This window comes from Acartia tonsa, chromosome 11, assembly GCF_053477335.1.
Source record: "Acartia tonsa isolate MP-2025a chromosome 11, ASM5347733v1, whole genome shotgun sequence".
Lineage (NCBI taxonomy): Eukaryota > Metazoa > Arthropoda > Copepoda > Calanoida > Acartiidae > Acartia > Acartia tonsa.
This window is the reverse complement of record NC_137270.1, coordinates 27396921-27409325: the sequence shown is the minus strand read 5'-3', so window position 1 is coordinate 27409325 and position 12405 is coordinate 27396921. Positions and strand designations below refer to the sequence as shown.

At 31.6% G+C, this 12405-nt stretch overlaps 1 protein-coding gene across 4 annotated transcripts in view; it reads left to right on the top strand.

The window, feature by feature from the left end:
- The window catches only part of LOC145332709 (fasciclin-2-like), a 137848-nt gene extending 129441 nt beyond the window's left edge, over positions 1 to 8407 (top strand). For 3 of the 4 annotated variants that reach the window (XM_080177734.1, XM_080177733.1, XM_080177732.1), the window contains 2 exons: positions 1461 to 1505; positions 5513 to 5586. In XM_080177734.1, the coding sequence (XP_080033860.1) occupies positions 1461 to 1505; positions 5513 to 5571 (104 nt within the window). In that variant the 3' untranslated portion in view covers positions 5572 to 5586. Of the gene's footprint in view, positions 1 to 1460; positions 1506 to 5512; positions 5587 to 7630 lie in introns of those variants that run through there. The other variant, XM_080177735.1, reaches the window with a different exon arrangement.
- The last annotated feature ends 3998 nt before the right edge of the window (positions 8408 to 12405 follow it).

Genomic DNA, 12405 nt, shown 5'->3' with positions numbered 1-12405 from the left:
GGAAATTATGCCCCAAAACATGAATATCCCTGTAATAAGGTTTCCCTTCTGGTATACTAGATTTACTTGATTTACCTCACTCAACTTTCTGGCGTAATGTACAGTGAAAAAACTACCCCCCCCCCTTATTTTTGATTTTCTTCAAAATTAAGGGGGGGGTTTTGAACAAAAAGTCTTTGCCTTTCCCTGCACTTTTCCTCCTTGCCATTTTCCAGACATTAAAAAACTACCCCCCCCTTATTTTTGATTTTTGTCAAAACTAAGCGGGGGGGGGGGGGGTTTTCGGTGCTCCAGTCTACCACATGTAAGCAAGTACCAAAAAAGTTTAAGGAAAACCTCAATTGCAATTCAATGAGTTAGAAATCATTTTAAAAGATTAATTATTTGGGTTAATGCAGTTAATAGGAAAATATCTTAGTAGTTATATGTATGAATCGAGGTCTAATTTATTAAGCTATGTTGAAGTATCAAAACAGGACCATATCAAAGCACTAGTAATTTAGAAGAAATAATTAAAAATTATTTTTATTTGGGTTAAATAGAAATATTTAAATAAAAAGATGAAGGCTCAGTATCCATATTTTAAAAAAAAACCTTCATGTTACCAGTTTATAGCAGGGCTTAGCAGCCGCGTTTTAGCCTCCTGTAAGCCTCAAGGAAATCAATATTTTACAATTTTAAATGTTAGCTGAAAGTCTAAACTTTAACCAAACATGACAATCCCTTTTTTAAAACAAATTTTCAAATCATCAAAACGGGTTCAAATTTGAGGCTTAGTTGCGGCTGACGAGCCCTGGTTTATAGTTCATGTTTCCGGGATAAATTGCATTAAGGGATATAAATTGGATGTGGTCTAGTTTCTATACTCTAACATATTAAACTTTGTGGGTTCATAAGTGTATATATGCAATAACAATATCAATTAGGATTATATTAAGTGATTTCTCTCATCACATCATATATTACATAACAATGAATTGTATGCCCAAAGAAAAAAACACTGATAATGTTCTTAAACTGATTTTCTTATTAAGAAAACCACCTATTTATTGTCCTAGGGTTAATAAAGTTTTACTTCATATAGAGAAAAAAATAGGTTAATCATAAAAATATCTGTATTTTTTAATTTAGGTTGCAGATGTACTCTTAACACCCATGGTTATTAGATTAAGTAACATCCAACAGACAACCACTCTTAGATTGCATGACCGTTGTCTAGAAGTACTAACTGTACTTGGTAATGGGATGCGCTTATTTAAGGGCCAAAGCATTCCCTATACTCTTACTATTGTTGTCACATAAAAGACATAGCAGCTGTAGGTACCTTTTTTAACGTCTCTAGTATGACGCAGTGTGAACCAGACTTGAACTCGATAGCTAGCATGTAGAATTAATCCCTAAACATGAGAGTTAAAGCAAAATCCTAATAATCTTTGGTATAACAATATTATTAACAAAAGGTATGAATGGTAGAAGAGATATTGATCCTACTGTTGTCAGCCCAGGAAAACATACACTATAATTATTCAGGGATCTAAAGGGATAGGACAATAGCCAATAAATTGATGTACATCCCTAATGACGATACACATAATTACCCCTTCTGTTAATTACAATTAGTGGTTAAAATTTTTGGACGCCCAACTTAGGTGACAAACCTACCAAAATTTGAATAAAGTCCCCAAAGTTGTCAAGTCAACGAATATTAAAACGTTATTATAACACTTTGGGAATAAACAGCCCAAGATCCCTCAATCCCTGATAATTATTAAAATGCTGTGCTACTTATGGACATATTTGTCTTTGTTTCTTAATTAGTTATCCTCTATTTACTTTTATAGTAAAATAATATGCATAAATTTTCTTTCCCAAAATTAAATATTTAGATTGTTATAAAAAAATCCTATTCTATTTAAAAAGAAGTTGTTTTTTCTTTGCCAATCTCTATTTAGGGGTAGCCTTTTATTTATTATTGGCAGGTTTTAGGCTTGTTTCAAGGGGTAACGGAGGAAGATCTTAAACTTCAACAAGATATATTGTTGGATTGTTAAAGGAAATTCTAGCCTAATTATTTTTTGTAAATGAAATATGATTTTAAAAATACAATATAAAGCTATTTCATGCTTAAGTTTTACCTACTCAACTATATTTGTATCTGTATCAGAAATAGCGAAAAGATTAATGCATCTTCTATAGTTTTATCCTTGTATCAGTTGTTAAACTGAAAGCTTAAAGGGTGTGTGGGAAATATGAAGAGCAAAAACTCGTCAACTTGAACCGAACAATATAAACTTTAAATCTTGGACAATTTATCATTCCCTGACATGTTGGGGTTACAGGGATGTCAGGGATAGTTACTCTTCACATATTTATTATCCACCTGATTTTTTGGGCTACATGGCTGTCAGAGATATGAAATCTGACATAAGAAAAGTCATTAGAGGACTTTATATATTTTTTGTTGTCATAAAATAAGATAGACAAACTTTGTAGGTTGAAGATTAGATGTTCAATTATAATAAGCTTTAGACTTAAACTAAACAGCTGGGGAAAAAATCCTTACTCCATAGAATGATGAAAGAAAGACTAATATAGTTTATTTGTCAACGAAATCTTCACAGAAAAATTTTGTATAAGAGAAGCTGTGTGACAGAGATTTTTTCAAAATATTTTAAAATCAAAATGGGTCGTTTTCACTATCCATTGCCATTCCTATAACTGAAAAACTAACCATTAAAAAAAATTCTACAGTTTTGTGCTCAAATTTTATATTATGTGATAACAATTAGAAAGATAAAAAGATTTATTAATCAATATTATCAATTATCCTATAACATAAAGATCTCAGAAATTACTGGTCTGAAAAACTTGTATTGAGGTGGTTTTTGGTTGTTTTTTCTTACTCTCCGTTCCTCCCTAGAGGAGGGGGACGAGGCAACTAGAATGCCATATTTTACAAGCACAGCATCCATGGTGCTTTTTTTGTTGTGATGCACGGAAAATGTCATGTTAATGTTTTTATGCAGATTTTATGCATTAACTCCATAGGACAATTATGTATAGAATATATTTCTAGCAAATTTTTAAGGATAAATTTCTATAGGTATATTCATATTTTTAGTAGCTAAACGCCATTACAGTTTGGCTGTCAGTCTACTTTTGAAGCTCACATTCTATTACATATTCTTTTAAGATAACCTAAGAAATTTGATAGGATTTAGTTCTATATCTTTCAGCCAGCGTTGCGGAGCCATTTGATTTTGGTGCGGCTCCAGCTCCAGCTCCGGCTCCGACCTAAAATCAAGAAAAACTCGACATAATTTTTTCCCACGTCTATTTTTGACATTTGAAGGTTTTTAAAGTTAAATTTTTGATAGAAATGGACTTGAAAAACTTAAAAAGGGCATTTGCACATGACAAAACAGCAAAACAGAGTTACCAAATTGTAATTTATAAAAAAAATCTCTTTATTTATCTAGTCCGGAGCTGGAGTCGTTTTTTAACGAAAATTACGGCTCTGGCTCCAGCAAAATATGGCGGCTCCATGGCTCCCGGCTCCGGCTCCGCAACACTGCTTTCAGCGTCATTACCACTTATTAATTAATATATATATATTCTAGTTCATTGCTCTTCCATATTATTAATCTATGACCAATAAATGTTTTATTCATCCAAAGACTCCCCACACCGATGAAATTTTTCAAAGATTCAATTAAGTTTTTGAAATTTAAAAATACAAATTGTTACTTGATATTAAAGGAATTGAGTTTTATTCTTAATATTTTTGTTCTATGCTTTTCAGAGCCTCTGGGGAGAATTTTTTACACTTTTTGTTGTCTTTAATATTGTTAACAATGCATTTAATGACTTTTTAAATTCTTCAACAAATTCTTATGGTTTGCAATAGTGCAAAATTAACCATTTAAGCTGTTTTCATTACCACAACTACTCAATTGCGAGGGTTTTTCAACAGGTTCCTTTTTTACTATTTTTAATTTCTTGTGCATACATTTTATAATTCATTCCTTAAAAAAACATCTGTAAAATATATTATACATAGTACTTTTTTTGTTCTTTACATTAGATAAATTTTATTTTGTTATTGTTTTGCTGCATATTGCCAAAATTTTGTATGTAACAATTTGAATTCCCCATTGCAATTGGAACAAGATAGACAGACATGCATTTGTTGAAATAGCTTTATGTATCTGTCAGGGAGTGACAAAATAATGAGGTCTCAATTGATCAACAAACCTTTCTTTCCGCCATAATTACTAGATACACAAAGACAGAGTTTTACACTTAATATTGTGATAAGATTAGTTCAATGCCATTATATTATCCATATATCCCTAAGTTTTTGTAGAAAAATAATCTTCTTTCTTGCTTGCATAAACATAACTATATGTTTAGGAAAACATTTATTGGCTCGTTTTGACTAATCCTTTCTGTAAAGTAAGATATGTTTGTAAGATTATGGAAACGTTCTATTCCTGTGAAACTTGTATTTTCTGGTGGTAATCCATTATTTGAATAGGATTTTCTGTTCACCACATCTATTCCATCTTGTTCCAAGGAAGAACAAAATTTTCACTTAAAACAATGAATTCTTGTAAATTCTGTTTGGAGGCAAAGTTATTTTGTCACTATGGTATGTCTGTCATCTTAGAAATGAGAAATGTATATTTCCACATTTATATGTTTTTCATTTTATGTTTCAGTACAAATAAAAGTTATTTGATATTATCATTGAGTAAGAAAAAACATTGAAATATAAAGACTTCATCAATCTAACAATTAATATTATTTTTATTGAAATGACTTTATTTTAATTTTAATGCGCTTTTTAAAAATTAAACAGTCCTTGTTTTTTTTTTAAATGTTCCCATCTCTTACTTGAAAAAATGAAATTTAAATTTAGGGATGAATACATATGTATATCTTTGATAATATTTTATTCTTTTTAAAGATTTTAATCTCTGATTGCATTTTATAGGATGTTAAAAGTAACTTCCCATAATAACTTTATAGGTGATTTATTTTTAATCCATACATAGAAAACATCAATATGCATTTTGTTAATATTTCACCCATTCCAGGTATGCTTCTGAAATTCTTATTCCGGGGTCAGGTTGCTTATTTATCAAAAAAAAAATAAAAAGCAAAGTTATTGCTTTGTTGATGGAGCAAAAAAGGCATACAGAATGCAATCTTATATTTTTTAGGGTGGAATAAATGTACCAGGATTTTGGATGGTTCTAGTGACTGCTAATATAAAAAAGTTACATATTTTTTCTATTTAAAAAGTCAGAAAATTTTGTAAGTGTAAGTTTTAAACATTGAGATAAATAACCTGCTTAACCCCCCCCCCCCCCGCCATTTCAGAAATAAAATCAAAAATGTGAAATTAGCTAATAAGCTATAAGATCAATTATCTCTATACCTTTTAAATGAAAGTAAAGAAAATATTTCCGTTTGTTCTTGTATGTTTTATATTGTATGTTTATATCAGACTGGCAGTTTTACAAGACTGATAATGGAAGGAATGGTTGCTTTATAATTAAACTGTAAATTTGTCAATTTTACAAATGTATTGGAATATTAATATCTACTCTACAAGTCACCTCCTATACAAATGATTACTTGTTTCCCTCTTTTACTCCATTCATTTTTTTGGTTTCTCTTTATTCAAAAAAAACATTTCCCTTTCTATCATTGAATTTCCTTGCAAGAAAGAAGAATTTTGTTTATCATCAAGTGCATAAATTTAGCATCTCTTAACCTCTATGCTTATTATCTACTTTCTCAAGATCTCTAATCTAAAGCAACCATAAAAAAATAGAATACAAAAGTTCAAAGACTTTGGTGACTTCCAAATCTACCCAGAAGAAGAAAATCCTTCAAAATCTTAACCAAGAAAACTATCCTATTATCATAACAAAGTCAATACTTTTCAATATGTGACTCAAAATACTAACTCATATTGTAATTAAGCTTTCAAAACCCACAAACTGTGAATATTATCAACTAATGTATAGCAAATAATAATTTGGGTATATTTCATGTCATAAAACCACTTTTAATTTATTTCTTTCATTGGGCAAAAATATTGAATTTAGACAAAACTTTTAAAGAATTGCCCTATCAGAATTATTATTATTATGATCATTTGTGTTCAAAGTATTGTGTTGTAAATAATATAACTGTTAAGACTGTATGTAATCTATTTTGTAACTTGTAACTTAACCTTCAGGTATCTTATTGTATCTTACTTAAATTTGGTTTAAAAAGGATAACTATGCTTATGAGTAACACAGCAAATAGAAAGAAGTTAGATGATGAAAAAAGAAAATAACAAAAGGACTACTACAAGTAGAGCCAACTGATGATAACACAATTCATTAAAATGCTTTGTAATAAAACATTTTAATATTGTTTTTATGATTTATTTCTATTTGGTATATTTAGCTATCAATTGGATAAATATTTGACACCTACAGAAAAAGGCTTATTATTTGCACAGATGCACAAAAAAAATTTATTGTTCCATAATTTTATAATCAATAAAATGTTTTTAAAAATGTATGTTTTACTTTTTTGGTATATAGTGAACTGAAAAATTATCCAATCTTTAAATTCAATTATAAACTTGATTTATCATATTTCTGACAATTTTGCTAGACAACAAATTATAGTTTAAATTTCATAATTTGAGTAATTGACAGAGAGAGATGATAAAAGGGGCTGTAAATAATAGTAAACTTCATTTTCTATGAAATGGTTCTGCTATTTGTTTGCTTGGGTTGAGGTTAAATATTTTTTGGGTAGAGTAACAGAGTACAAATTATACACTCATAATTTCAACCAATATTAGAGATAATTTGTCTATTATGTACTTCGTTGATACATTTAAATTCTCTTCATTTTGCTGTACTAGAACTTTTTAAAGATTTTGAGTTAGGGCAATTGTATTTTTCAATCTTAATATCCCTGAGATGGTCCACACGTTTAGGATGATACTTATTTTCTAAACTATAAAATAACAATTCTAAAACTAATCATTTTTTGAACAATCTCTAGGGATAAGACAATAGATGATTATTCGTAATGACCCCCGGTCCCCATCCTACCAACTTTGAAGTGTGAATCACAGTCCCCCTGCACACTAAGAGGTTTTACAAAGGGCAATGAAAAATTTATTAATAACCATGTTTACAAAAAAAAAATAGGTAAATTAAATTTGTGATTTAAAAGACAATAAGATTTGTAACCTATATGTTTTTAGAGATATATTTTTATCTTTTTATCTATAAATTATAAATTTCAATCATATTCTTAATATTGTTATTTTATACTTTTTTATCCTAATAATTATATCTATCAATTAAATAGACACTCATGTATATGCATTTATATATCTTATTTGGTAAATCAGATATATCTATCTATATTAGTATAAATATATTACCTACTGACAAGATTATATCCTATAGACTACCCATCCATTAGTATCTATCTATTTTTGTTAATCAGTATTTATCCATCACTCTATTATATATTTATCTTTTCAGTTGTGATGCATCTATCTCATATTTATTATCTATCTATTTATTGTATTAATCTATTATAGGTCGGCTGGTGAGTACAACCCGCTCTTGAAAGGTGATAGCACCCCCGCCAAAACAACATCCGTTGTGGCCACCAACCACCGCCGTGGGACAAGTACAAAAACACAGCTTAACCATATAGACAATTATCTTGTTTAGATTTATATCATTTAAAGTAGGAGTGGAGCAACTCTATAATTCCATTGTCTGTTTTAAAGTAATAATAACTACATTGTAGAACAATTATTTAGTGAGTAAGTCGCAACTGAAATAATGGGTTGTAACATTAAATTGGCACGGCTTTTAATTTTTTAGAAGAGTGCACGAGATTTTAGAAAAAAAATTGATTATCTTTCTTAGATTAAACTGATGATTTATTAAACATTTGAGCATTTTTCTATGGCCAAAACCTTGAGATTGCCTTATAAACTTAATTTTAACTCTTAAAAAAACCACATAAAAGACAGATATTATTAAAATATAACCTAAAAACAGATTTATATATTTCCAACGATTTTTGCAATTTAAGATAATCACTTTAACATCAGAATTTTATTCTCCATCGTTCTAGATGGCTCAAATCATTAAAAATCAAGGTGTTAATTCATCTTTTTTACTACAGATTAAATAAAAAGGTCGTAAAGGCTGTTTGGGTTCTGTAGACTATATCATTAGTAAACTGCTGAAATTTTGAATTTTGACTCTAGTGTAACCTACATAAATAAAATATTTTATTATTATGAGCAAGTATTTAATGTTTGGATTAATTTATTAAACCTTTGGTTATAATGTTATATATCTGGGCTCATAGGCGTCCAAGGGGGGGGGGTAATGGGCCATTTGGCACCCCCAAAATTTTGTGAACAATACCCCCCCCAAAAAAAAATTACCCCTACCTTGGGGGTGCCGTAGGCACCCCCAACGATTTTGGGGGGGGTATTTACCCCCCCCAAACCATTTTGGGGGGGGGTAATTACCCCCCCCAAAATAAATGTTCTTTAAAAAAAAATTTTTGGGGGGGGTATTTACCCCCCCCCCAAATTGAATGTTCTTAAAAAAAAAATTTTACTGTCCAACCCGTTAAAACAGTTCTTAACCATGATAACAAAAAATTTAATAGTTTGATCATGTTTTATTTGCTTGGGCCTTTATAAGGGCTAAAACCATCCCGGGGATCTATGATGTAATTGTAAAGCACTGAAGATTCCATAAAATAGATACCTAACTAAATTAAATATTTCATTAAATGATGAAAAAGAATTTCTATAGGCAATTTCTTTTGGGAGGATGTCAGGGTGTCTCAAAACTAGTTATAAAACTTTACCCCCCCCAAAATAAATGTTCTTTAAAAAAAAATTTGGGGGGGGGGGTATTTACCCCCCCCCCCCCCAAATTGAATGTTCTTAAAAAAAAAATTTTACTGTCCAACCAGTTAAAACAGTTCTTAACCATGATAACAAAAAATTTAATAGTTTGATCATGTTTTATTTGCTTGGGCCTTTATAAGGGCTAAAACCATCCCTGGGATCTATGATGTAATTGTAAAGCACTGAAGATTCCATAAAATAGATACCTAACTAAATTAAATATTTCATTAAATGATGAAAAAGAATTTCTATAGGCGATTTCTTTTGGGAGGATGTCAGGGTGTCTCAAAACTAGTTATAAAACTTACCAGGACCTATAAGACGCTTCACTTTAAAGTAAAATCATATTGGTTCATTGGTTAGTGAGTTAATTATTGTATTTTTATGTTCTAAAGAATGAGATACTACTATATATTTGAATAGTAGTGGCGCCCTTAGCATCTAAGAACTCGTGTTTTCTAAAGGGTAAAAAGGGAGGAGAAAAATAGCCTAAAACCACTCAAAGGATTGACCTATAATAGTGTGGAACCATCATGGGATCTATGTGAAGCTTTCCTAAAAAGGAGAACTCAGTATTAAAAGTAATGAAATCTGAAGCTATAGTCAAATAAACCTTACTTACTACTTTATGTTATAAGATAGTACTTATTAACTTAATAGATTAGGTAGGTGCTTTTTTTACATAATTAAATTACCCCCCCCAAAAATTTTACCCCCGGGGTAAATTAGTTTGGGGGGGGTAATTACCCCCCCCAACAGATTTGGGGGGAGTATTTACCCCCCCCCAACAGACTTTAGGGGGGGTAATTACCCCCCCCAATCAAATTTTACCCCCGAGGTAAACATTTTGGGGGGGGTAAAAAAAAATTTCGGCACGCTTCGCGCGCCATTTTACCCCCCCCAAACACGAATTACCCCCCCCCCTAAAATTTTTTACCCCCCCCAAAAAAAAAAGCTTGGACGCCCCTGTCTGGGCTTTCCTATCCGAAAATTTTGACATCTCCACTTAAGTTAAAATCGAGAGGGGTGTAATGATAAGAATCAAGAGGGTGTTACATCATTGTTAGGTGGGTATAGTGGGGTTTGAGCCTGACTGACAGGTTGTAAGATAGACAGGGGGGAGGGAGAACTGTAACGTAATGTGCTTAAATTTTTGTTCAGTGATTCATTCAGTGACCAGCATGCAAATAGACAGAAAAAAAGCTGATTTTAATAAAATTGCTAAAAATTATATCAATTACGGTTTGCTATGCTAATTAAATTTGTGTACAATTAACTATAAGACATCGTTTTAATGTCTATTACTATAAATTTTGTAGATTTTATGTATATATATATATAGTGGCTAAATTTTTTGGCCTTAACAAAATTTTGTAATTTTAAAATGTTGTTATATAAAGAATGTTTTAGGAGCGAAGCTATTCTACAGGTCCTATTTATAATACACTTTGGATATGTTTATAAATAAAAGCTTTGCTTCTATTGGTTTTAATCGTTCCTGTTCCAAATCAAAAAAGTATCTTTAGCAACTTTTTACCCCACAAAATGTTAAAATATAAATGATTCCAAAGAATAAAATTTTCTTTCTGTAAAAATATGTCTTTCACATTATAAGGGGGACGTAACTGAAGCTTTTTTGATGCTGGGGGGGGGTTTTCTCCGGAACCACTTGATGAACCGTGCAAATTTTTTGGACTTAAGCTTTTAGGGGTATGAACATCTTATGGTTTCAAAGTCAACCCCCTACCCCCACCCCCTAGCCCCCTGGGGCTCAAAACCCCCCTAAAAATGAACCTAACCTTAATTTTTTCAGAAACCATTTGACCAATAGGGATAATTTCTTAAACTTAAGCTTTTAAGGTTATAAACTAACTTCTAGTTTAGAAGTCAACCCCCTGCCGCCAACTCCTAGCCCTCCGGGGCTCAAAAAAAACCTAAAAATGAACCTAACCTTAATTTTCTCAGAAACCATTTGACCAATAGAGATGATTTCTTAAACTTAAGCCTTTATGGTTAAAAACTAGCTTTTGGTATAGAAGTCACCCCCCTGCCGCTAACCCCTAGCCCTCTGGGGATCAAAAAACCCATAAAAAGGAACCTAACCTTTATTTTCTCAGAAACAATTTGACCAATAGAGATGATTTCTTAAACTTAAGCTTTTATGGTTATAAACTAACTCCTAGTTAAGAAGTCACCCCCCTGCCACCAACTCCTAGCCCTCTTGGGCTTCAAAAACCCTAAAAATGAACCTAACCTTAATTTTCTCAGAAACCATTCGTCCAATAGAGATGATTTCTTAAACTTAAGCCTTTATAGTTATAAACTAGCTTTTATGGTTATAAACTAAATTTTGGTTTATAAGTCACCCCCCTGCCGCCAACCCCTAGCCCTCCGGGGCTTCAAAAACCCTAAAAATGAACCTAACCTTAATTTTCTCAGAAACCATTCGTCCAATAGAGATGATTTCTTAAACTTAAGCCTTTATAGTTATAAACTAGCTTTTGGTATAGAAGTAACCCCCCCTGCCGCTAATCACTATCCCTCCGGGGATCAAAAAAAACCCATAAAAATGAACCTAACCTTTATTTTCTCAGGAACCATTTGACCAATAGAGATGATTTCTTAAACTTAAGCTTTTATGGTTATAAACTAACTCCTAGTTTAGAAGTCAACCCCCTGCCACCAACCCCTAGCCCTCCGGGGCTTCAAAAACCCTAAAAATGAACCTAACCTTAATTTTCTCAGAAACCATTCGATCAATAGAGATGATTTCTTAAACTTAAGCCTTTATGGTTATAAACTAACTCCTAGTTTAGAAGTCACCCCCCTGCCACCAACCCCTAGCCCTCCGGGGCTTCAAAAACCCTAAAAATGAACCTAACCTTAATTTACTCAGAAACCATTCGTCCAATAGAGATGATTTCTTAAACTTAAGCCTTTATAGTTATAAACTAGCTTTTGGTATAGAAGTAACCCCCCCTGCCGCTAACCACTATCCCTCCGGGGATCAAAAAAACCCATAAAAATGAACCTAACCTTTATTTTCTCAGGAACCATTTGACCAATAGAGATGATTTCTTAAACTTAAGCTTTTATGCTTATAAACTAACTTATAGTTTAGAAGTCACCCCCCTGCTGCCAACCCCTGGCCCTCCAGGACTCCAAAAACCTCCAAAATGAAACTAACCTTAATTTTCTCAGAAACCATTTAGACAATAGAGATGATAACTTAAACTTAAGCTATAATGCTAATAAACTAATTTTCTAGTTTAAAAGTCAACCCCCTGCCGCCAACCCCTGGCCCTCCAGGACTCAAAAAAAACCCAAAATGAACCTAACCTTAATTTTCTCAGAAACCATTTGGACAATAGAGATGATTGCTTAAACTTAAGCTATAATGCTAATAAACTAACTTTTAGTTTAAAAGTCTT